This window comes from Phoca vitulina, unplaced genomic scaffold (genome assembly GCF_004348235.1).
Source record: "Phoca vitulina isolate PV1807 unplaced genomic scaffold, GSC_HSeal_1.0 scaffold12, whole genome shotgun sequence".
Lineage (NCBI taxonomy): Eukaryota > Metazoa > Chordata > Mammalia > Carnivora > Phocidae > Phoca > Phoca vitulina.
In genome coordinates, this window is record NW_022589715.1 from 48,945,251 (window position 1) to 48,972,040 (window position 26,790).

General features: G+C 39.7%; 1 protein-coding gene and 1 long non-coding RNA gene across 2 annotated transcripts in view; one reads left to right on the plus strand and one right to left on the minus strand.

Moving 5' to 3' along the window:
- LOC116636338 overlaps positions 1-7,299 on the minus strand; it is a 28,830-nt gene extending 21,531 nt beyond the window's left edge. The window contains exons 1-2 of the long non-coding RNA XR_004300326.1: positions 6,894-7,299; positions 2,734-2,829 (exon numbers count right to left, since the gene is read on the minus strand). This is a non-coding gene — a long non-coding RNA (uncharacterized LOC116636338). The remainder of the gene's footprint in view (positions 1-2,733; positions 2,830-6,893) is intronic.
- A 375-nt stretch (positions 7,300-7,674) lies between these two features.
- The window catches only part of LRPPRC (leucine rich pentatricopeptide repeat containing), a 104,906-nt gene continuing 85,790 nt past the window's right edge, over positions 7,675-26,790 (plus strand). Inside the window, exons 1-3 of the mRNA XM_032411076.1 lie at positions 7,675-7,823; positions 22,470-22,669; positions 24,011-24,133. Coding sequence (XP_032266967.1) covers positions 7,675-7,823; positions 22,470-22,669; positions 24,011-24,133 — 472 coding nt within the window. The remainder of the gene's footprint in view (positions 7,824-22,469; positions 22,670-24,010; positions 24,134-26,790) is intronic.

The following is a 26,790-nucleotide window of genomic DNA, read 5'->3' on the forward strand; positions in this document are numbered from 1 at the left end:
ACAGTCTTCTGACTGAGCCAGCCAGGAGCCCCAAAAGTGTCCAACTTTTAAAATGTAAATTATTTTTCAACCCTTAGAGAGATACAAGCTATAACAAAACCTCCACATTATCTATTGCTCTAAGAAAATTAAATACATTTTCTAGTTCCTTAAAAACAATACAAACAAAAAACTCCAATTAACCAGGAAATTTCAAAGACCCATGACACATTTTAGGGATTAATAATGACTGTTAATAAAGATTTCTTAAAGTTTATGCTTGGCTGTTGCAAGGATTATAACTGGTTTCTGTCTTGAAGTACACTGAAATGCCAATTATGTTTGACTCCTTTTCTGTATTGATTTATGCAGACACTATCTGCCCTGTGGGAAACACATAAACTTTCAGCCTTCACACATGGCAACACTGGGAAAATATCAGCAACAACCCCTTGTTGCCAGTGCTTGTTACTTTCTTATAGTAAATGACCCTGCATCTGTCTTCCTGGTTTGTGCGCTCATGAAAGAATTATTATTTGACAGAAGTGTTGCTGAAGGGTGTAACAATGACAAATTGGACCTCTACTTATAATGAGAATCTGGGGGCTGTGTGCAAATAAAGGTCTAGGCAGAATATTTTTTGAATAATTGAGAATTACACACATGAATAAATTTGGATATGAAAAATGTAGTCACAGATGGAGAAAGCCCTTGATTCATCAGACAAGTGCCTTAAGAGAAAATACAATCATAACTAAACATTAAATCTGCTGCTTAAAATATATTAAAGCTTTTAAGCAAAATAGGCTTTTAAACTCAAGGCAATCACTTGGTTCTTTGCTCCCACTATTTTGAATGTATTTGTGTGAAAATTGGAGGAGACTCCAAAAAGGCCAACAAACAATTATGAATGATCAGTACTATTTTCTGATTCTTTGTGATCCATCATAAGTTGTTATGAGGTAAAAAAAAAAAAAAAAAAAGGTTAATTGACCAAAGTAAAAAGAGATTAATGTCCCACTGGGGTGTTGAGTACCATACTTTCAGCTCAAATTTTGAAGATAAATGTTTCCTTAAAAAAAAAAAAAACCAACAAGACACCACGACAGCCACTCTGGAAAATAGTATGGAGGTTCCTCAAAAAGTAAAAATAGAGCTACCCTATGATCCAGCAATTGCACTACTAGGTATTTATCTAAAGTATATAAACATAGTGATTCGAAGGGGCACCTGCACCCCAATGTTTGTAGTAGCAATATCCATAATAGCCAAAATATGGAAAGAGCCCAGATGTCCACTGACAGATGAATGAAGATGTGGTATATATACCACATTCATCTGTGTGTGTGTGTGTATATATATATATACACACACACACACACACATAGAATAGAATATTATTACATATATATATAATAGAATATTACTCAGCCACCAAAAAGAATGAAATCTTGCCATTTGCAACAACGTGGATGGAACTAGAGGGTATTAGGCTAAGCGAAATAAGTCAGAAAAAGACAAATACCATATGATTTCACTTATATGTGGAATTCAAGAAACAAAACAGATGAACATTGGGGAAGGGAAGGAAAAATTAGACAAAAATTGAGAGGGAGGCCAACCATAAGAGACACTGAACTCTAAGAAACAAACTGAGGGTTGCTGGATGGGAGGTGGGTGGGGACATGGGATAATTGGGTGATGGACATTAAGGAGGGAACGTGATGTAATGAACACTGGATATTACATGCAACTGATCAATCACCAAATTCTACCTTTGAAACTAATTTTAAAAAAACTTAAAAAAAAAAACCCATCACTTTGGGTTTTTTTTTTTTTGACCACCACTTTGATCTTAAATGAAAATCTTTGTCTTAGATTGTAATAGCTATAATCTCAGATATTTCATATTACATGTAAAATTATTTAAAAAATGATTTAGGAACAACGGCAAGTTTTGATGTTAGAACTAGTTGCTGAAGAAGTCAATCAACCCTGTCGCTCCTATGAACAGGTCTCCAGCTCCCCTAGGTACTTTTGCCCGCTGGGTGCTGTTTACTTTGCATTTACATTGACATGAATGAGTACAGTTCTTTTCAAACTTCTAGTCATGCTACATTGAGTATCGTGAAATCAAAATACAATCAGCATTTCAGCTTTTTCTTTATGAACATTCATATACATACAAAAGTAGAAAGAATAGTAAAATCACCCATATTCCATGATTATCAAGATATTATCACATACTTTCTTGCATCACCACACAGCCCATTGTCACACCTAAAAAAGTGAGCCATAATTCCTGGTATCATGCAATACATCTCAGGTGTCTAAAAAATGTTTTCTTACAACTCGTTTGTTCGAATTAGGATCAATCAGCATTTTATTTATTTTTTTTAAAAGATTCTATTAAATTTGAGAGAGACTGTGTGCGTGAGAGAGCACGAGCAGGGGGAGGGGCAGAGGGAGAGGGAGAAGCAGGCTCCCCGCTGAGCAGGGAGCAGGGAGCCCCACATGGGAATCGATCCCAGGACCCCAGGGATCACAACCTGAGCTGAAGGCAGAGGCTCAACCCACTGAGACACCCAGGCGCCCCTGGATCAATCAGCATTAAAAAGAAAAAAAAAAAAAGTGAAATAGAAGAATAGATTACTGCCTATCATGGGCATCACATGTAGGAAGGCTCGTTACTGTTTTATGACATTTCTTTTTATATGTGTGTATTTGTGTCATTTATAAAATGTATTTTCTTACCACTGGTCACAGAAACAGAAGCGTGAAAGCCACTGGTTTAGTGATCTTCTCCTCTACTCCATAGGCTCTGGGCAGATTTCAGTGTCCAAACACATTCTGCAGTTTAAGGAAGGATATATGTACATGAAGGAGAGCTCTGTATCTTTGCTCCTGCTGTTCCCTCTGCCTAGAACTCCCCTCGCTACCATGCCTACTATCTCATGTCTTCCCTAGCCTCCAAGGGCTGAAGGGTCATGGAAACTTTTTCTGTTCTCCTGCCCAGCTGTCACTTGGTTTGCCTCTTCTTTGTTGCTCTTATCACACTGCCTTTGGTAATGGTTATCTGGATACAATATATGTTTTATACTACTGTATAAATTAAGCTCATTAAGTGTTATCATGTATAACTTCTTTGCCCTGAGATGTAACCTGCTCTATGCTTTGCTTATGCTAAGCACTTAACTGAATAAATTGAATTGGGAGTTTGACACACTAGCTATAGGTTATTAGGCAGTGTCAAAAAAAAAAAAAAAAAAATCAGACTCCAAGGAGAAACTGGAGAAGAACCCAAATTCATGAGGTTAGACTAAATCATGAAAAGTAGCAACAACAATAATGGTAGCTACATCATTTTTCAGAGTTTCTTATGTGCCTGGTACTGTAAGAACTTCACTTATTTTATCTAATATTCCCAAAAAATCCTCGGAGGAAGGGTATCACCAGCGTTACACATAAGGAAACCAAGTAGTTAAGTACTTTTGCAGAGTCTAGCATCTAAAAGCTGTCCTTCCTAATAAGATTCTATTCAGAGGCTATGGGACTCCCAATTTTTTCACCAACATTTGAATCCACTTCATAGTTCAGAATAAACTAAGGGAGAAACCAAGGATGATCAACTTGGACTTCTCTTCCACTTTGTCACAGCTTCTGCAGTCTAAAGAAATTGGAGGATTTGAGAAGTCTGAACTGAAAAACAAGCAAACACCACTATTTCCCTCTTATACACATGCACAAAACACACACACACACACACATGCACTTTGCATGTGTTAACTATTCATTCTTCAGACCACAACCTAATGATCCTTTCCCTGGGAATCTTTTTGACTCCCAGGTGAGGTACATACTTTCTTATGGAAACATGTCTCTTTCCCTCAGAACCTGTTTCAGTGTGTAACTTATTTAGTGATTATTTGATTAATATCTGCCTTGTCCTCTGGAATACAAGCTCCATAACAATAAGGACCACTTCTGTTTTTGTTCATCATAGTTTTCCTAGCACTTAACTTGCTGCCTGGCAGATTTTAGGTTTTCAATAAATAGTGAATGCGTTTATGAGTGAATAAATGAATGAATAACTAGACAAATTTCATCAGTCGTTGTTTCATACTTTAAGAGGAAGCCTGGTACAGCAACATAGAGAATGTTGGTTAGGGATGAAGGGTTTCAGGGATAGAAACAATTAGGAGAACATCCACTCATTCTCACCAATACCTCTCCCAGCTTGTTGCATCTGTAACCATATACCTAATCTTTCCTTCTGTGACAATGGCTGGACTGTCTAGATCCTTACCTAAAGTCAAGCCCTTCATTTTTTACTGGACCCTATTCCCTCTTGCCTCCTCGATGTACTCATTCTCTCTCTCATGCATTATCAAATTTTCACTTCCTACTGCAGCCCTATCCAACAGAATTTTCTATGATGATGGAAATGTTCTCTGTCCACGCTGTTCAATATGGTAGCTACTAGCCACTTGTGGCTATTGAGTACTTGAAATGTGGTTGGTTAATCACCAAGGAACTAAATTTTTAAAAGTTTAAATTAACTTAAATAGTTACATACAGATGATTTCCATCAGCAACAAACATGCTATTATTTCTTCCATCTTAAAAAATAATTCACCTCCCTTGACTTCACACCCCTTCTAGATACCACCCCTTTCTCTGCTCCCTCCTTCACAGTATATTCCTCAAAATGTTTGTCTACACTCCCTGTATCCACTTTCCCTTCCTTCATGTACTCTTTTTTTTTAAATTTTTTTATTGTTATGTTAATCCCCATACATTACATCATTAGTTCTAGATATAGTGTTCCATGATTCATTGTTTGTGCATAACACCCAGTGCTCCATGCAGAACGTGCCCTCCTCAATACCCATCACCAGGCTAAGCCATCCTCCCACCCCCCTCCCCTCTAGAACCCTCAGTTTGTTTTTCAGAGTCCATTGTCTCTCATAGTTCTCTTCATGTACTCTTTAACTTAACTTCAGTCTATCTTTTGACTCAAGAGGTCACCATAATGTTACTCAGCATCACCAGCGACCTCTGTGTTGCCAAATCCTGTGGTCAATGTTGAGTGCTCATTTTACCAGAACGAACAGCAGCATTTTATATGGTTCATAACTCCCTTCTTGAAAGACTTGCCGCTCTGTTACTTGGGATCTCACCTTTCTCTCTCTCAGGTCTCCTCTTACCTCTCTGGCTATTCTTTCTTGGCTTCCTGTGCTGGATTTTCATCTTTGCATCCTCTAAATACTGAAATGTCACAACCCTCAGTCCTTAAACCTCATCTCTCCTCTATATTTCCTTCCTTGGTGCTTTCATCCATTTCCATGGCTGCAAATATTAGGTATAGGCTGCAGACGCCCACATGTATCTCTTGCTCTGAACTCCAGACTTGCACGTCTTAGAGCAACCCCCCTACTGAAACCTGATATTTGGATGTCTAACAGGCACCTCAAGCTTCATATTCCATAAGATCACTTTTTTTTAAAAAAAGATTTTATTTATTTATTTGACAGAGAGATAGAAAGAGAGCACAAGTAAGCAGAGTGGCAGGCAGAGGGAGAGGGAGAAGCAGGCTCTCCACTGAGCAGGAAGCCGGACGTGGAGCTTGATCCCAGGACCCCAGGATCATGACCTGAGCCAAAGGCAGCCGCTTAACCGACTGAGCCACCCAGGCACCCCACCATAAGATCACTTTTGATTCACCTTTTAAATCTGCTCTTCCCTCAATCTTTCCCATTTTAATCAGTGCCACCTCCATCTTTCTAATTGCTCAGGCCCCAGGATGTTTGGAAACATCCTTGACTCATATGCCACAGCCAATCTATCAGCAATTCCCTCTTTGTCCTACTATTTAAATAAAGCGAGAACCTGACCCTTTCCCATCACCTTACCTGTACACCCCCCACCCCACCCCCCAGTTCAAGCCACTACCATGGCTAGCCTAGATTATTGCAAGAGACTCCTGACTGGTCTCCCTACTTTTATTTACCTTTATTCTCTTAAAATCACCTCTCTCAACAGCAGCCAGTGATCCTTTAAAAATGTAAATAGATTCCTATCACAGCAAAACACCAAGCTTTCCAATGGTTTCCCATCTCTTTCTAAATAAAAGTCAAAGTCCTTACAACAGCCTATAATAATCTGCATAATCTGGCCCCCAACTACCTCAGACCTCCAGGTAGGCCCACCCTCCCCTCCCAGACTTCCTCTTTCCTCTAATCCACATGGTCCTCCTTGCTGTTCTTTGAAGGGGCTGAACATGCCACCTTCAATCTCTTTATCCTGATTTATCTTACATGACAGTTCTTATCTGTCTGCCCAAACTAAACTTTGGAGCCCTTAATCAGAGTCGAGACTCGCCCTGTTTTGTCTTCTGCTGGATCCCCATCTCAAACAGTGCCTGGTACTGAATAGGTTTTCAATAAATCAGTGTTGAGTGAGTGAATTAATAAATTATACTACTAATGCCTAGTAGTATAACCCAGCATAAATCATTTAACCTTTTTTGGATCTCATTTTCCTCATCTCTCAAAGGAGAGACAAACTAGATAATCTCAAAATGCTCCTTTACTCAGTAAACATTTAATGCAACCTACTGTGTGCTTGGCACTGGGTAGGTGCTTCAGCTACAAGAAATGGTCACAGACCCTGCTCTCCAGGAGCTGGATAAGGAGTGGATAAACAGCCACATGGGGAATTACCATAGAGGGCTTCCAGAGAAAACTTCTGAGTGTTCACCTGGCAATGGGTAGGATACACCTAGGCGAAGAGGGAGAACCGGCTTCCCACGTGTGTACTGGGAACCCTTCCAGACTATAAACCTTGTGAAGGCAAGGGCCTCCGGTTTTCTCCCCAGATTTGCCTCCAGACTCTTATTCCTATCGTTATCTTACCTCTGATGCTGGTGCATTTACTGAACGAAGAAGCGGGGTGGGAGTTGGGGAAGATAATGAATTCAGTTCCAGCTTTAAAACTATACGATCTTGGTTAGCATCCACCTATGTCATAAAGCGAGGCACAGCTTATGGACTTAGGCTTGGACCTACGTATTGTTTTACACTGTTCTCAAGCCCCAGCAACACAAATCACATCCTCTATAACCCTGGAGGCCCCTGGCACAGTGCAAAGGTCCTCAACGTTTTTTCAGTCCCACACGTCTCAGAGCTTTCCTATCAGGACGTTCCCATCGGCGCGGCAACTTCGGCGCTGAGCTGATACCGCTAAACGCCTGCGACAACATCCGCGCACGCCCGCGAATCGTCCCACACGCTGGGACCTTCATAGTCGGCTCTTCTCGAAAGTTCCCGGGTGTCCTTGCTAGTTGGCCCCCCGCAAGCCCCTGCGCTAACCTGGGAGGAGTCGACCTCTGCTGACTCTACCAACTGAAAAGTGCAGGGGTGGAGGCACTGAGCATGCTGAGACGAAGGCTAGAAAACGAAAAGAGAAGCACTCTCAAATAATCAGTCACGTCACGTTATTATTAGCACATCGTACGGGGCTCCTATGTCCTCAGAGAAATCTGTTTGTCTATCTTCTAAGCTAAAACAACGCGTGGCTCCCCCTACGTCTGGCGCGCCCGGCCTTTGGTCTCTCCCGCGCCGGGCGACCCCGCGGTCACGTGCTCCCCCTGTCCTTCTCGCCGAGCGTGCATCCTGCCGTAGGGACGGCTGAGCCATGGCAGCCCTGCTGAGACCAGCCCGCTGGCTCTTCCGAGCCGGGACGGCCCCGCGCCTTCCGCTTTCCCTGCGCCTCCTTGCAGGCGGCCTAAGCCGGCCGCACGCCGCCCCTTGTCTGCCCGCCGCCCGCGCCGGGCCCGTCGCCGGGTGAGTGCCCAAGCTCTACCCTTTGCCCGTCTGCAGCGCGGGCGTCCCCCGGGGTCGTGATGCTGGCGGGGGCCGGGCCCGCCTGTCTCTCTCCGTGCCCTCTTCGCCACCCTGGGGCCAAACGTCCCGGGGTCTGGGACCCCGCTCCGCAGTGGGGGTTTTCGGGTGACAGGGTCAGTCGACTTCAGAAGGTCATGGCCGTGTGCTAGGTTTGCTTCCGGCTTGGATTGTGCTCTAATGGTACTGGGTCTTCCTATCCTCGGGCTACGGGCGACCTGTTAAGCTGGGCGCGGGGGGGACGGAGGGAGGCTTTGAAGACTGCTGCTGGGATCGGGTGTTACTCTTCTCCTTAGGATTGACCGGCTTGGATGCTGTCCCACGTGCGAACATTATCGGTGATCAGTAACCAGCTAGAACTTAGATTTTGAGAAGTTTATATTTTGGGGGTGGGAAGGATAGGTTGGGAATTTGGGGTGAGCTAGGGATAGTTTAGAGAGGGACGTTTAATTGTGATCAGCTTGGGCTTTTGCCTGCATTTTCTGGAGTGGAGTTTTCCTCGATATTTACAAGGGTGCGGTATGGGTTGGGAATTGTCACAGTAGGGCTCTGTGTCAATGAGTGAATAAGTGAACACGTGCAAGGCATTTCGTGGGGATATAAGGATGCCAAGGGATCCGTGGTGTCAAATGTGTGAATAAATGCTTTCATGGATTGAGGTTTATCGGGAGATAGGTCTGGCATAGACTTGAAGAGAGGATAAGGAAGTTTGATGAAAAAGTATTAGAGTAGTATTCTGACCATCTGAGAAGGGGAGATTGGCACTGAGGTTTTAGAATTGGAGAAAAACTGAGTTTGAAATACTGTTAATAAAGGTACTTTGGGAGACAACTTAAGACTAAGAGCTAAGGATTTACCATTGGACAAGTTACTTAACATTTCTAGGCCTCAGTTTCTTTAGTTAGATGCAGTGGTAATAGAGTTGGTAGTACTGCATGGGATTATCTATAAAAAGCACTTAGCGTAAGGCCTGGTACCTAGTAAGTGCTTTATTAGTTATAATAATAGTAATAACTATGATTACATGGATCTTTGTGGAGTAGCCTGGAAACCTACTCTCTGCATAAAATTATATGGAGGAAACGTTTTATGACTTCTTAACAACTCAGTTATAGATTTTTGGAACGTAGCCTACTTGTAACTTACAGCCTGCCTGGATTTTGTTATTAGGGCTGAACAGTTAACCTTCAGGAGCCATGCTTCTGCTTCCTCAGAAAGCATTTCTCTGCTTTCAAAGACTTTATTTTGAGAAAGTTGTGCCAGTTACTCTTATTTTTTTAGTCCTTAACTATCCCTGTAAGGCCAGAGGAGGGTCGATGGTATCTTTCATCTTCATTTTTGCATTTGAGGAAAACAATACAACAGAATCTAATAGAAAGGGTATTGGTCTGGGTGTTCATCAGACCTGGGTTCCATTTACTTGCTACATAATCTTACCTAACCTCTTTGATCCTCAATTTCATGATTTGTAAAGTAGAGGTAACAAGGCCTTTCTCCCTTCTTTGCAGAGCTGATTTCTTGTCATTCAGGATTCAACTTAAATGCTGTTTCTTCAGAGAAGCCTTATCTTGGCACTCAATCTAAAAACTACCCTATTTTAGTTTAATCATGCTATGTCTAACTTGTCTGATACTAATCTGCTTTTTTTTTGTTTATTTTTTTTAGTAGAAAAAGTGAATTGCATAAGAGCAGGACTTTGTCTTGCTCACCACTGTGTGCTCAGCTCATAACAAGCAGTGAAGGAGTATTGCCTCTTTCCCTTGCACTCTTAACAGTCCTTTTATGCAGTCTCCTGTCCCACAGCCTGCAAGCCTGCCCAGCTCTTTCCCACCTGAAAAACAAACCCTTTCCTAGAACTCTGGACTTATATCTAGATGCTTACCAGATTCCCTTCCCCTGTCCCTATTCCTGTCTCCTTTACTTCCTCACTTGGTGTTCACTCTTCGACCCACTGCAGTCACACTACTGGCAAAAGCCATCGTTGTTTTACTTATTAATTTTTTATTGTATATATTTTATTTATTTATTTTTTAAGTACGTTTCATATCCAGCGTGGTGCCCAACACAGGGCTTGAACTCACGACTCTAAGATCAAGACCTGAACTGAGATCAAGAGTCAGTTGCTTTACTGAGCCACCCAGGCGCCCCTATTTTATATTTTTAAATTACAAAACTCATGTTCCTTGAGGAGCAATTGCAAAATACAGAGGGAATAGCAATAAATTAAAAATCATCCTTACGTGCCTCGCTAGCTCCGTGGGTGGAGTGTGTGGCTCTTGATCTCGGAGCTATGAGTTCGAGCCCCACTTTGGGTGTAGAGATTATTTAAAAATAAAATCTTGGGGCGCCTGGGTGGCTCAGTCATTAAGTGTCTGCCTTTGGCTCAGGTCATGATCTCAGGGTCCTGGGATCGAGCCCCGCATCAGGCTCCATGCTCAGCGGGGGAGGCCTGCTTCTCCCTCTCCCACTACCCCTGCTGGTGTTCCCTCTCCCGCTGTCTCTCTGTCAAATAAATAAAATCTTTAAAATAAAATAAAATAAAATCTTAAATAGATAGATAAATAAAACAAAAAAATTACTCTTAATTCTATCACCCAGAGAAAGCCATTGAGATATATGTGTCCTTTGTGTGTGGATATTTGTGTGTGTGTGTATGTGTGTGTGTATATATATAATTATGTATGTATAGATGAAAGTTTATTTCATTTAATTTTTCCAAGGGACCTCTTAATTACCAAATCCACTTTTTTTTTTTTTTTTAAAGATTTTATTTATTTATTTGAGAGAGAGAGAATGAGAGAGAGCACATGAGAGGGGGGAGGGTCAGAGGGAGAAGCAGACTCCCCGCCGAGCAGGGAGCCCGATGCGGGACTCGATCCAGGGACTCCAGGATCATGACCTGAGCCGAAGGCAGTCGCTTAACCAACTGAGCCACCCAGGCACCCGCCAAATCCACTTTTTAAAAAATTTTTTTTAAAGATTTTATTTATTCATTTGAGACACAGAGATACAGAGAGAGAGAGAGAGCATGAGCAGGGAGAGAGGCAGAGGGAGAGGGAGAAGCAGGCTCCCCGTTGAGCAGGGAGCCCGATGCGGGGCTCGATCCCAGGACGCTGGGATCATGACCTGAGCTGAAGGCAGACGCTTAACCATCTGAGCCACCCAGGTGCCCCCCAAATCCACTTTTAAGGCCTTGACCTCTGGCATGTTATTCTGTCTCCTATTTCTCCCTTCATGAGACCCTTTACTTGGCATTGACGACACCAGTCTTTCATGATTCTCATCTCTTTAGGATTTTTCTCATGTGCTTTGTTGCTTCCTTTTTCTTCTGTTCATTTCTTAAATGCTGATGTGTTAGGGGGAGTTTGTCTTTAGTTCTTATGCTTTTTCATTCACTGTGGGTGAGTTCATCCATTTTCCAGGCATCAACCCCTTCCTACCTATCTGATAATGGCATTATTTCTCTTTCTGGTTATAGACCATTTACTAGACACCTCCACTGGTTGAACTACAGGTGCTTCAAACCCATCACATCTCAAATTGGACTCATGTTTCCTCTCAAATCTGTTCCTTTTGTGTTCCCTGTTTTAGTAAATGCTGCCATTTCTGTCTGCTTCCTAGAGATTTCTCATTCTTATTTCATTGACACCTCCCTGACCCGACTCACCTCCTATGTATTGATTACACAAATGATTAGGTTCTGCTAGATTTACTCCATCTGGAATGAATCCCCTCTTCTTCCTCTAACCCTCATGTTATTCCCTAGTCTCCTTGAGACTGCCATACCTTCATGTCATTTTCCTACTTAGAATTAGATACTGTGATGGCTTGCATTAGTTCCAGGATAAGGTGCTTCATGATCTGGAGATGGCTGTGGAGCCTCACTCATGAGTTCCTTTCCATGGCATCCTGTGTTCTAGCTGTACCAAACTACTTCTGAGTCCTCTATAGCAGGGCTTTTTAATGAGCATAAGAAATCCTTGGGGATGCTGTCAAAATGTAGGTTCTGATTTTGTAGGTCTAGACAGGGGAACTGAGATTCTGCATTTCTCACAAGCCCCCAGATGGTAAAGGTACTATTGGTCCAAGGCTCTGAGGGGCCATGTTGCACATCTCTTTGCCTTTGAATGTGGTGTTCACTCTTGGGATGTGTCGCCCCTTCCCCCATTCACGTGTTCCTTTTCTCTGTTAAATCTTGATTGCTTCTCCCATTGGACCACTCCTCTTTTGTGCTTTCTCTCAGATCCTCTTTTGTGCTTTCACTAAGCATCCATTAGCATGATTACATATGTACCAAACAGCACTCCAGACCTGGCTGTAAGTTCCTTGAAGGCAGTGATTTTGTCTTATTCTTTTTGCCTCCCCTGGTGTCTGACTGTGGCACATAGTAGGTGTCAAATATTTTTTGAGTAGATCAGTGAAAATCTTAGACGTTGAGGAAGGAATATTGTGACATGCAAAGACATTTGAAGGGATATTTAATCCATGCCTGTAGTGTAGTGAACCTCCACAAATTCCACCCCAATCTTGATTTCCAAGAATGTCCTGTGAAAGACAGATGAGCATTATTGAGTGAAATTTTAGAATTTATTAATTCGTTTTCAAAATTGAAACACCAGAAAGTATATACTTCTTTTTTTTTTAAAGATTTTTTATTTATTTATTTGACAGAGAGAGACAAAGTGAGAGAAGGAACACAAGCAGGGGGAGTGGGAGAAGCAGGCTTCCTGCCGAGCAGGGAGCCCGATGTGGGACTCGATTCCAGGACCCTGGGATCATGACCTGAGCCGAAGGCAGACGCTTAACCATTTGAGCCACCCAGGCGCCCGAAAGTATATACTTCTATATTCTTTAGTCTTGCTCCTCATTTCCCATTTCAGTACTTTTTTCTTTTTTTTTAAACAAATTTTTCTTTAAAACCAGCTCTTCCCTTATCCTTTGTGGGGAGTTTAAAGGCCAAACACTGTTGCTTTGCCCCAGACTCTTTTTTTCCTAACACTTCTGGATCAGAAGCTGCTTATATTTTCTTGTGAGAGTTTTTAGACTTCTGTGCTTCAGAAGAAAGATAAGCTTTGAATTAAATCTGTTTGGAAGTGGATCTAGATTGATGATTGGCTTAAGGGTGAAGAGCACATACTGCCCTATGACAGAATGATGTGACTTCTGCGGTTGGAAGGAAAGAAAACTTCCCTTGTTTATTTCTTAATAAGAAAAAAAATCTTCTCAGCAAATATTAAGAGTCTGTCTGGGTCCTTTGGAGGTAACGATTCAGCTCTGGTTTCTGTGTGTATAAATTTATCAGTTACAGAGGACTATAATAGGCACATGTACGACTCCTGTATGCTGTTCATAAAAGGAATGTAATACTGTGGTTTTTCAGAGAGAAGAGCAGTCACATTTGTTTGTGGTAGGGGCTCACTTGAGTTTAAGAGGACATATGGTAATGAGTAGTCAGACTGTTCCAGGGGAGGATAAGAGCATGGAGAGACTTGGAGACCATACTTTCATCCTGTGTGTCTACATGGGGTTGGGTGTAGTGGAAGTTGATACTGCAAAGGCCAGGTGATTCCTTCTAGCTATTACGGTTGATTAGAAGTTGGTCAGCCATTGGAGGGTTTTGAGAAGTACAAGTCTTGACAAAGTTTACATAGACTGTAGGAGAGATAAAGGCTGGGGATGGAAAGACCGGTAGGAACAGATTTATACTACAGATGAGGGCTAATAGGACCTCAGCTAGGTGGTGCAGAACTGAAAACAAACAAAAACACTCCCTTTTCTTCTTGAGAGGGAGTGAACAGAAGGTTGATCAGCATGTTGGCAGAATAGATTTGGAGATGAGGATAAATAGGAGTACCTTCAGATTAGATCTTTACCATTTTCAAGTTGTTTGTATGAATACATCACACATGTAATTCATCTTCTGTGGGTTGATAATACAAATTAGGAAACAAGCTTAGAAGAGTGAAGTAATTTCTCTGGGATCTCCAGTTGGGGATTTAACTATAGACACTGATGCCCAGTTTTGAAGTGTTTTGAATATATTGTGCTTTAGGTATTGAAGGGATTACTTAGGGACATAAAGACATTTTTTAAAAAAGTGATATGAGACATTATAAATTTAGGAATTAAAGACTGTCACAAGTAAGTAAGCACATAAGATCTGAGAATGTAAACTCTGGAAGGGATCTTTAGAGTAAATCTTGTCCATCCCACTCTCGCTTTATAGATTCTAAAGAGTCTTGTTCCATATCACATCATAGGTCCCAACCTGGGTGACTGTTCATCACTTCCTGTCATAGCTGAGACAAAGGAGACATACCTATGGACTGGAGGAGCCTGAGTGAGGTGGAGGGGATGTCTGGATAGGTGGAAAGGAATTGGTGTTTGAAGCCAGGAGACTTTTAAGTGTAGAAGAGTTGCCAAGTGGCTTTTTTAGTCTAAGATTTTGTGACTTACCATAAAGCATTAAGCTGTGTTCGGGTGACAGCTTAACTGGACAAGACTTTTTGGAGAATTGAGGTCTTTTGAAATAGTTGAGTGAGGAAGTTCATTGAGACAGCTTTGCAAAAGATTTTTTAAAAGATCACTCAGCAGACTCTTATTGAGTGCCTTAAGAGCTATTTATTGAGCACTGTTGGTTAGGAATCTCATGTATTTTTTTCTTAAGTGATCTTTACAAGGTAGATATTTTTCTTCAGATGAAAGAACTAATGCTTAGAAAGACCAGATACTTTTACCAGAGTCACATAGTTGTCAAATAAGCATAGCTTAGATTTGAATAGCTCTTTAAAAATAAGTCTTGTGCTTTCTGCTAATACATTTTTAAAATTTTTTATTGTTATGTTAATCACCATATATTACATCATTTGTTTTTGATGGAGTGTTCCATGATTCATTGTTTGTCTGCTAATACATTTTTAAAAGAAGAAGATGCTCTAGGAAATGTGCAGTTAATATTTATTATGCTCACTTTGCCAGGTCCTCTATGTACACTTTCTGTGTTGCTTAGACTTCGGGCATTTGTGTACTGCCCTCAGATTTTTTTGTCCAATCTGAGTACTACTGAAACTATTATTTATATTTAACGTTTTTCTTAACATTGGTTTTAGATTTAAACTGACGTTATTATAACTTAATTTTATCTTAAGCAAAAATATTAGTAAAATAAAGAGCTTGATGTGATAGTTATTTTTAAATATTAATTAGAATAGATAAAACTACTGAAATGAAAAATTTTTGTTTAAATACTATCTAAAACCATCTTGCCTAGCAGAAGGGTGATATTTTTGGAAACACGGCAGTATCTCAGTTAATCTTTGTGAGGTAAATACTGTTAACTCCCAGATTTTACAGGCTTAGAGTTGCAGTAACTCGGCCACGTCACCCATCTTATAAATGGCACAGCCTGAAGTCAGATTGGTAGGACTCAGGCTCATGCTCTTAAAGCTCAGAGCTCCTGTGTGTCTACCATGCCATGGAGCCTTCTGTTTTTGTCTCTAAGATTGTGCTTGTCAAGTGTTCATGAAGATGATGCATAATAGAGTAGGATGTATACGGAGGGTTAAGTAAGCCTCTCTGGGGCACTTGTACGTGAAATTTTTGAATTAACAAACTGTACTGGTGAGTCTTGATCGGCTGGGGGCCTTGGTGATAGGTGTTTCTTTCCCATCTCCACCACCCACTCTGATATAAGCTTCCCTCAGCCTTTTACCTATTACTACTGCAATAGTTTCCTCAGTGGTATCTCTGTCTTAATTCTTGCTGCCCTCTAATTTATTCTTCACCCCTGAGCTAGACTAATCTTTCCAAAACAGAAATCGATCATGCCACAACCGCTGCTTGTAAATCATCAGTAGGGATCTGACACAGTTCTGTACCTTGAATAAAATCTGTACCGCTCATAAAGTCCAGACTCTTTATTGTCACAATACTTCATGACCTAGCCCACTCACTAGCCCAGTCTTCCTCTTCAGCCTCATCCCATCTGTGTTGCTTACTTGCTTGGCCTGCTGACTGTGTCGCTCACTTGCTTGGCCTGCTGACTGTTCTGGCTTGCTTGGAATACTCCCCCTCTGTTGTGTATGGCTGCTGCTTTTCATCCTCAGCTAAAAAATTAGTGGAGGCTTTCCATTCTCTAGTCTCACCCTCCCAGTCCAGGTTTAATTAAGACCTAACCCTAACCCTGTGTGGCTCAGTTGGTTAAGCATCTGACTCTTGATTTTGACTCAGGTCATGGTCCCAGGATCTTGGGATCAAGCCCCAAGACATGCTCTGTGGGAAGTCTGATTGAGATTCTTTCCCTCTCCCTCTGACATCCCCCCCACCCCCCACCCGCATGCATGTGTGTGTTCTCTCTCTGTCTCTCTCTCAAATAAATAAATCTTAAAAAAATAAATAAAAGGCATTATTGGGGCACCTGCCTGGCTCAGTCAGTAGAGCATACAACTCTTGATCTCAGGGTTGTGAGTTAAAGTCTCACACTGGGCGTGGAGCATACTTTAAATAAATAAAAGGAGGCATTATCTTTTTGAATTTTTAACATGTTAAAACTTAAGTGGAATCGGTATAAGTATCCAAACGTTTTAAAAAGAATTACATACCATGACCAAGTTGGGTTTATTCCAGGCGTGCAAAGCTGACCCAACATTTGAAAATCAGTCCTTGTAATCACACATATCAACAGGCTAAAGAAAACTCAAGTGGAATAGTTAAAATGAGAGATGGGTGAGAACATGAGATGAGTTTGAGATCCCCATTGCCTGCCAAATAAGCTGGAAGAACAGCTTTATGGACATCAGTCTTGTATTTTATGGACATGTCATAAAATCCAAATGCCTTACTTATCAGCCATTGTTGGCTTTCCATTCTATAGTCTTACCCTCCCAGTCCAGATTTAATTTTTATCACTTCCATTGTGAACCCCCTATTGCAGCCAGGTTAGTTTCCTTGATGCCCTTCTGCCACGTTGAGCTCATTTCAAGACACTACCCAAGTACAGATCTGGGACCTGTCCTCCTGTCTGTTCTAGCTTTTACTGTGACTTTGGGCAAGTTGCTTCAGTTTTCTTATCAATGAAATGAAGATTATGGTAATAATTTTTTGTTACCTAGCATGTGTCATTAAATGCATAATAAACATCAATTACTGGTTATACCTATTCTATCACATATCTGTATCCTCTTTTTTTTTTTTTTTTTTTAATTCTGGGAGCTCCAAAGTGTTAGATGCTAGAGTGACTCATAATAGCAACGAAGATAACATGGAAGGGAGAGTTTGAGAACATGTGTGATTAGTTTGGTGTACATTTGAAGTTAAAAAAGAACGACTAATACTTCAATAAAAAGTTTATTTGAAAAAATAATCACCAAGAATACCCAAAACATAAGAAGAACTCTTACAACTCAACAAGAAGAAAACTTAAAAAAAAAAAAAAAAAAAGAAAAAGGAAGATGTAATGGTCCAATTGAAAAATGAACAGAAGGTCTGGACAGTTCACCAAGGACATAAAGGAGGCAAATAAGCATATGAAAAGATGTTTAACATCATATGTCATTAGGGAGTTGCAGATTAAAACAACAATTAGATACCACTACATACCTGTTAGAATGACTGACATCCAAAACACCTGCAGCACTGAATGCTGGTGAGGATGTGGGGCCCTGGGGAGCTCTCAAGTCATTGCTGGTGGGAACGCAGAGTGGTACAGCCATTTTGGAAGACAGTAAGGTGGCCTCTTACAAAGCTAAATAAACATTAGCTTACCATATAATACAGCAGTCACACTCCTAGATGTTTACCTAAATGAATTGAAAATTTACGTCCAAGCAAAAGTCTGCACACACATTTCTTTAGATGCTTTATTCAGATTTGCCCAAATTGGAAGCAGCCAGTATGTCTATCCTTCCTTCAGTAGGTGAATGGATAAACAAATGATGGTAAACCTGTGAAATGGAATATTATTCAGCACTAAAAAGAAATGCGTTATCAAGTCACAAAAGGACATGGAGGGACCTTAAATGTATTTTGCCAGATGGAAGAAGCCAGTTTGAAAAAGTCTCCATGCTGTGTGAGTCCAAATTTAAGACATTTTGGAAAAGGCAAAACTATAGAGGAGGAGAAAGATGGTTGCCAGGGGTTTAGGAGGATGGGGGAAGGGATGAATAGGCGGAGCACAGGGCATTTTTAGGACAGTGAAACTATTCTGTGACTGCTGTAATGCTTGTCACACATTTGTCAAAACCCATAGGTATGGACATACACAGAGTGAACCCTGTTGTACAGGCTGTAACGTATCATGATTGGTTCATCATTTGTAACACAGGTACCACAGTAATGCAAGATATGAATAGGGGAAACTGGGTGGAGGGAGAAGAGGATATACGGGAACTCTGTACTCACTGCACAGTTTTTCTGTAAACCTAGAAACGCCTTGAAAAAGTAAAATATTAGAAAAAAGTACAGGCTTAAGAGGGGAGTCCCATGGAAGCCTGCTTATAATAATCTGGACTGTGTGCCTTTTTGAAATATGGACATTCAAATATAAAATCATTATTTTTTTGTACTGAAGAGTCAAAATAATAACCACCGCCAACATTAAAAAAAACAAAAACAAACAACGCTGAGAAAAACAGTGCCAGATTTTGCCAGAGAAAGTTAAAGGGTAATCTGAATATCAGTGGTGAGTGCCAGAGTCTCAGGAGGGAACCTAAGATGTTTAACTCAGAGATGCAAAGGAGCCATTTATGACACATTGATGAAATGATGATAATTTTCCCTTATGTGGTTATATCAGTTTTGGTCATCAGAATTTGGAGGCAGGGGCGCCTGGGTGGCTCAGTCGTTAAGCGTCTGCCTTCGGCTCAGGTCATGATCCCAGGGTCCTGGGATCGAGCCCCGCATCGGGCTCCCTGCTCAGTGGGGAGCCTGCTTCTCCCTCTCCCACTCCCCCTGCTTGTGTTCCCTCTCTCGCTGTGTCTCTCTCTGTCAAATAAATAAATAAAATCTTTAAAAAAAAAGAAAAAGAATTTGGAGGCAGTGCCTTCTGTCTTGTGCAGGTCTGATGGGTAGGTGTCTACGCTACATGGACTCACCTTCACCCCTGGACGACTTCTTTTCTTTACTTTCTGTCGCAACATACTTAGTGTTCCAGGCATGAAGTTCTTACTTCCTACTGGGTGTGTTTCTGTGAAATTGAAAAATAAATTGTGGGCCAAATAATAAATGAAAACACTGCCGTGTACGATAGCACTGGAGACTTCTTTTGAAGAGTGAAGAATCCTTTGGTTAAATATGTAACCCTTCCCTCACCGTAGTTCATTCTATGGTGGATTCATAGTTCAGCTTATCTAATTAAAGTTGAGTATACTTGTGTGAAGGAGACTTAGCCTCGTTAAAGATTTGTGAGAGAAATCAGCTTTAAAATGTTCAGAATAATATTCTGGTTTATTAACCTCTCTGTCTTCTGTCTGAATTTTGTATTAGAGCTTACATTTTAAAACTGCATTTTAGCAAAGGTTTTATTTTTGTGCTTTTTTCACAGCTTACAAGATTTGGGCTGTGTAAAAAAGATCTTTGCAAATATACTTCACTACAATTTTTGAAGTTTCTTTTTCTTTTTTAAACATTTTTTATTTTTAAGTAATCTCTACACGCAGTATGGGGCTTGAACTCACAACCCCGAGATCAGGAGTTGCATGCACCACCAACTGAGCCAGCCAGGCACCTACAGTTTTGAAATTTCTATATTAATCAGTTTTCGTTGTTAAACAATATTATTTATTGCACACTCACCTGAACTTCATATGTTCTGGATGATTTAAAATAATGTTATTTTGTGTTTGCCTATCAAGGGCATAGTTTAGTGACAGCTGATCCTAGACAGATGTATGGCCAGAGAAAACCTTTAAAAATAAAGGATAAATATGTAGGCGTGGTACATATTTCTGTGGTTTGTAGGTAGTTAGCATTTAATTAATTCAGCTTATTTAACAAACTAATCAATTAGCCATCTATAATGTGCTGATCATTAGGTTTGTAAAGGTAAGAAGACTTTGTCTTGCTTAATTAGTGTCCTGATTTTTTTCCATTGTTTTCCAATTTGTTTACATAGGTAGAATCATTGAAGGCCAGAGTGCTTGTGATTTGTCCCAGATCACAGTAGTAGAGTTTGTAGTCTAGTATCAAGTTACTGCCTCTGTATTTTACATAATCTTGTGATGAAATTTTGGTGTAGCTTTCTTTAATGTAATATCCCATACTTAATTAAATTTGTGACTGGTTTTCCAGGTTGATAACATAGGTTAGGAAACCAACAGTTTTATTTATTTATTTATTTATTTATTTATTTATTTATTTATTTATCTGTCTGTCTGTCTGTCTGTCTGTCAGAGAGAGCACAAGCAGGGGAAGCTGCAGGCAGAGGGAGAAGCAGGCTCCCCGCTGAGCAAGGAGCCCGATGTGGGACTTGATCCCAGGACCCCAGTACCTGAGCCAAAGGCAGCTGCTTAACCGACTGAGCCACCCAGGTGTCCCTATTTATTTATTTATTTTTGAAAAGATTTTATTTATTTGAGAGAGAGAGGGAGAGCATGAGCCGGGCAGGGGAGGGGAGAGGAGCAGAGGGAGAGGGAGAAACAGACCCTGCAGGGCGGGGAGCCCCAATGGGGGGGCAGGGCAGCTCCATCGCAGGACCCCGGGATCTTGATCTGAGCAGAAGGCTGAAGCTTAACTGACTGAGCCACCCAAGCACTCCAACAGTTTTATTTTTAAACTCACTTAAATATTTTTTTGGTAATTGTGGTAAAGATGTGCATATGAAAGAAAAATGGGATTATCATTCTGAAGGCATCCCTGGATTAGTATTTTTACATCACACTTAACATGTTAAGATGTGCTCTGTATATATTTAGTTATACTTACTGGCTGCTATTGGGGAAGTTTAAGATATTTTGGGATAAATGTGTAACTCTTTGTACATTAGAAATTTTGTGTTAGGGCGCCTGGGTGGCTCAGTTGGTTAAGCGTCTGCCTTCAGCTCAGGTCGTGATTCCCAGGGTCCTGGCATCCAGTCCCGCATTGGGCTCCCTCCTCAGCAGGGAGCCTGCTTCTCCCTCTGAGCTCCCCCGCCCCCACGAAAATAAAGTCTTTAAAAAATTTTTTTTGTGTGTGTTAGAAAGTAGTGTTTGAATACAGAGTAAGTTTAAATTCAATTCAAAGATTTATGACAGGGTTATCCTCACACATAAAGATTATTTTTAAGTTTGATATTTGCAAATCAGGTACAGCCTGTATTTCTATAGTATGAAGTACCTCTGATTTCACGTTTTAGAGTGTTTGGCTAACGTGTTAGGCTCTGTATTAAAATACTGAATGGTTTGGGGCGCCTGGGTGGCTCAGTCGTTACACATCTGCCTTCGGCTCTGGTCATGATCCCAGGGTCCTGGGATCGAGCCCCACATCAGGCTCCCTGCTCCACGGGAAGCCTGTTTCTCCTTCTCCCACTCCCCCTGCTTGTGTTCCCTCTCTTGCTGTGTCTTCCTGTCAAATAAATAAATAAAATCTTAAAAAAAAATAAATAAAATCCTGTTTAAAGGCTGTTTGCTCTTTATAAACACACATGTACTAGTCTTACCTTACCCAATTGACAAACTTTTTTTTTCTTACTTTCTGAAAATTAATGATGTTTAATACCAGAAATCCAGTTTTATTTTTTATTTTCTAAAAGATTTTATTTATTTATTTGACAGAGAGAGCACAAGCAGGGGGAGTGGCAGGGAGAAGGAGAAGCAGGCTCCCCGCTGAGCAAGGAGTCTGATGTGGGGCTCGATCCCAGGACCCTGGGATCGTGCATGACCTGAGCTGAAGGCAGACGCTTAACGATTGAGCCACCCAGGTGCCCCCAGATATCGAGTTTTATTTTTGATGATTGCAGTTGTTAAAATAACTGGAAAAGTATATAATTAGCATTTTGACAGATGGAAGGCAGATATGAATTGAGAACTGAAACATTGTCACTAAAATGTTTCAAATTTATTTAGACAGATTGGAAATTCTTTTGTCCTGAATGATTCTTTAAAAAACTGCGTAATTTAAACTTGGGCATTGGTCTTCTATTAAATTCATAATGAGATTACACCTAGAAAACATTTGAAAGCAGTTATCAGAATTTTATATATATTTTAGATCTCTTGTTTGATTTGTAGAGGTGAGAAGAGTTTTGTAGCATAAACTGCTTCATTTTCTTTCATTAACCTGGTTTTGCTAAAGGGAAATTTAAAAAACGCAAAACACTTAACACACCATATTATTGTCTTAGTTTGAAATGATTCCATGCGGAAGGTTTTCAAGACCCTATCAAACAATCATTTAAGGGATTTACTTTGCATACAACTTGTGTGTACATGTGATTTTATTTAAAGCAAAAGGCAAAACTTTCTTTCCTACCATCTTATACTTCTCTGAGCATTTTTGCTTTTGCACCAGAATTTAGGTATTTGGTAACCAATAAACTTTGTATAAATTTTGCTTAAGAAGAGAACTTATATAGGAAGAGTTGAGTTAGTTAATTACCAGTTGGGTTTCATTTTATAGAGGGCTGCTGAACCAAGCCAGGCTATATGCCATTGCTGTTGAGAAAAAGAATTATCTTCAAGAGGAGCCTGCTTCTTCTCATAGAAGGAATGCCAGTCAGTTTGACTGGGCTCTAATGAGACTGGATAATTCTGTCCGAAGAACTGGCCGCATCCCAAAGACTCTTCTACAAAAAGTCTTTGACACTACCTGTCACTCAGGTATTTGAAAATTTTCTGTACAAAAAGTTGAATGTCTTAATAAATATTTGTTTGGGGGCAAGCTCACTGTAGAACACATTATTTGATGTTTCTAATTTTGTTTGTTATTTTTGTTGATCATCACGATTTTATGTTAGGATTGTGATCTTTCCAACTCAGGGCACAGTTTTGAGTAAAACATTTAGTTTTAGATGTTTATTTCAAAATCAGCAAATAAAAATGGGTCTTTTTGCTTTCCCCAGTTTATAAGAGAGTCACTTTCAGTGGTATATTGTCTTGGAAGTTATTGTTTTTCTTACCTTCCGTTGTATAGTGTCAGCTTTCTCTAAGATGCTAACGTATGATAGATTTCCAGAAAGACTGGTAATCATTATTTCCCTTTCATTTTCACTTAGTTTTACAATCTATTTGAGTCACTTACTCTGATAATCCAGTAGAAGCTTATGGGCCCTCTTACCCCCCCCCCCCCACAAGCCCACATGCAAACACGCACATAATTTTGCATGTAGTTATAGAACATGCACCAGCTTCCTAAAGTGCATCTGGATTTCATTCACATTAAGAGGCTGTGGGATCTAATGATGAGGGATATCAAAAGAAGTATTAGTTATAATTATGTGCATTTAAAGGCTGTTGTATCATTTCCTCTTTTTGATTTATTCAGTTGTGTGACTATTACCATAGTTACATTTAGAACATTTTTATCACCTCAAAAAGAAATCTCCAAACCCTTAGCCATTATCCCCCAACCCCTCATCCCTACCAGCCTTAGGCAACCGCTAGTGTACTTTCTGGCCTTGCAGATTTGCTTATTTTGGATGCTTTATATAAATTTGAAATCATACAGTAAGTGGCTTATTTTTTGTTTGGTTTGGTTTAAAAGTCAGCTTTCAGAGACATGTAGATACATGGAAAAAGGGAGAAGGAAGTTATTGTTTTGTAATTGATTGTAAACCTAAATTTGGTATTCATGGGTTTTAACTGTACTGCGTTGTACTATTTTCATTAGATATTAAGAAGCTTAGCCTTTGAATTGCAGTAAGCACTGCTTATAAATTAAGTTCTGGGTATTTTTGTATGGTATAGAGTCTTGCAGATTACATAGACTCATAACCTTAGCTTCCTTAAGAAAACAAACTAATTTTAAAAACATAACTTTTAGAACATTGTAAATGATACTTGTAGATTTGGGTAGGGTTTTTTCCAGCTGGTGGGTACTTTTAGTACTATCTTAGTGAGGGAGGAGATTTTTTAATATTTCCAGATTTCGGTTTATGTTTTGATATTTATCTGTATGATATTGCTACTGTGTTAAATGTTACCTGTTACCTTTTTTCATAGGTAGCCCAGGTGGTAATCAAGCCTTGCTTCTCCTGCGCAGCTGTGGTTCTCTCTTGCCTGAACTGCAGCTCTCCGAGAGAACAGAATTTGCTCATAGGATATGGGACAAACTTCAGAAATTGGGTATGATTGTTTAAAAATATGATGTGTATATGTAAAAGATGGAGATATTTTTTTCTTTTGGTAAATAATAATTTCTTTACATAAATGTTCTAATTCCATTTTATGGAAGAGCTACTTGGTAATATTTATTTGGTGAGTTACAGTGACATCTAGGGGCATTAAGAATAAAATAATTTACTAATGTAGCATTGTGTGTCAACTATACTCAAATGAAAAAAAGAAATAATTTTCATAACAATTATTACTTTTTATGGTAAGTTAAAAAAGAACAAAATAAAAAGGCAGTTGGTTTGTCAAAGTTAAGAATGCCCATACCATTTGACCAAGCAGTTCCATTTGTTAGAATATAGATACAGATATACTCAAATGTGCAAAAGGATATCCTTTATTGTACTTGTTTGTAATGGTAAGAAATTGGAACCAACTCTAATGTCTCTCACTAGGATTGGTTAAATAAATTATGGAGCGTTCATGAAATGGAATACTATGCAACTGTTAAAAAAAAATGAAGGAGTTCTTCTATACTAATGTGGGTGTTCTCCACAAAATTAAGGTGTAGAATGGTACATATAGTATGCTACCATTTTGAAGAAAAATGTTTATATCTCTATATGCATACAATATTAAAGTATTTCTGGAAGGATAATAAATACTACATACAATTTATACTCTGTACCTTTTTATACTTTTACTCATTACCTTTTTATGCTTTTTATACTGTGAACATAGTATCTCTTCAGAAAATAACATGATTTAAAAGACCATTAGATAAGATTCAATGTTCAATCCTGATTTTTAAAAATCTTAACAAAGAGGGCCACCTGGGTGGCTCAGTGTGTTGAGTATCCGACTCTTGATCTCAGCTCAGGTCCTGATCCCGGGGTTGTGAGTTCGAGCCCCACACTGGGCTCTATGGTGGGCATGGAGCCTACTTAAAAATTTTTTTAAAAAGTCTTAACAAAGAACAGAAGGATGCTTCTTTAACATGTTAAAGTTTAAAGCCAACAACTAATATCATGTGTAATGGCAATGAAATAAGATGAGAAGCAATACTAGAAATTACTGTTTTTTAGATGATGTGCTTATTTACCTGTAAAATCTCAGAAAATCAATTTACAATAAAGTAGTAGGAAATATTAAATGTTCAAGAATCTGTAACTTTTCCTAGTTAGAAAGCAAAATGCAATAAAATATCTAAGTTTAGTCACAAATATGTAAAATGTCTAGGAATATCCTTCAAGAAACATGTCATGTCGCACCTCTATGGAAAAATCTATAGAGTAAACACAGCCTCACCTCAGTTTTGAATTCATCTAGAGTTAATTTTGATGACACGTTTGTTTTTTAAAAGTTTTTAAAAGAATGCATGAATATTGGACTTAAGAATGGGAAAGAGTTTTCTCAGTAAAAGAGCAGCAGAAAAGTTAAAGAATTGATTTCATAAAAAGAAATTTCCACATGTTAGTAAGTCATGTAATTTAAAAACACATGTTGAACTGGGAGAAATATTTGCGAAATATATGTACTTTCCTTCGGCTTTAGAGCTGTAGCCAACCATTAGTAGAGTTCTGTTTGAACTGATGATTTTTTAGAAGTTTTCATACACTGTATGGTAACCATGTTGTGTAATCACTTTGCAGATGTTGAATTGCACATGGTTCCCCTTAAAGCCCTGTATAAGCTATTACAAGGGTTAACAGATTGGGCACTCAGGGCAGACCGCCTACATTCAAATCTGTGGTCACTCACAAAGCCATGTTGCCTTGGACAAGTGGAAGAGTCAGTTCTCCTCATCTATAAGATGGGGATAAGAGGAACTGTCTCAAAGCTGTTGTGAGGAGGAACTGGGACTCTAGATGCAGAGCACTTAGCACAGTTCCTGGAACATAGTAAGCACTCTACATGTCTACTAAGATAAATATGAATTTAATAGACTAGGTCTCTGCTGTCTGGAATCTCAAACTGACACCAGATACTGACCACAGGCCTGTGGTGCTACAGGCAGTTAAGATACGAAATTTAATTCATGCAAATTTAGTAAAACATATTAGCACTAGATTGGTACGTGACCCTAATGTCATCAGTGGGTAGAGGAAGGCTGAATGGTAACCTTGATTGATGTGGCCTTAGGCAAGATGGACCCAGAAAGAAAACAGAGGGCTTTGGAATAGGGGTAAATTAATAGTAGCAGACTAGTAATGGTGTTCAGCGACTGGAAATGGAGCCTTCAAAGAAAAACTTGGAGTAAATAAGCTAAGTTGCTAGTACCGCCCTAACTGTGTAAAACAGCTAGTCACAGTGCATCTTAGTGTGTCTGTACTGTGGCAAGAACTGCCTTCTGTCAAAAAATCTTTCAGTCACTTTAAATACAGAGGTATTGTCAACATTTTCCAACAAGAAGGGAATACTATGCTTCATAAGTAAGAGACCTCTTAACATCTGAATAAGCAGTTACTTGTAACTGTACAGTAATTCAGTTAATTACGGTCTTAAATGCTTAACTTGCTCTGTTCTGACAGGATTTCAATATAGATGGGTCTAAGTATGGGGTGAAACGCTGAAGTGATCATTTTATCCTTTTTGTTTGTTAAATTTAAGTACCCATATTTTAATTGTGATAAAGGATATGATTTTCTAAAAATTTGATTTTTAGTGCA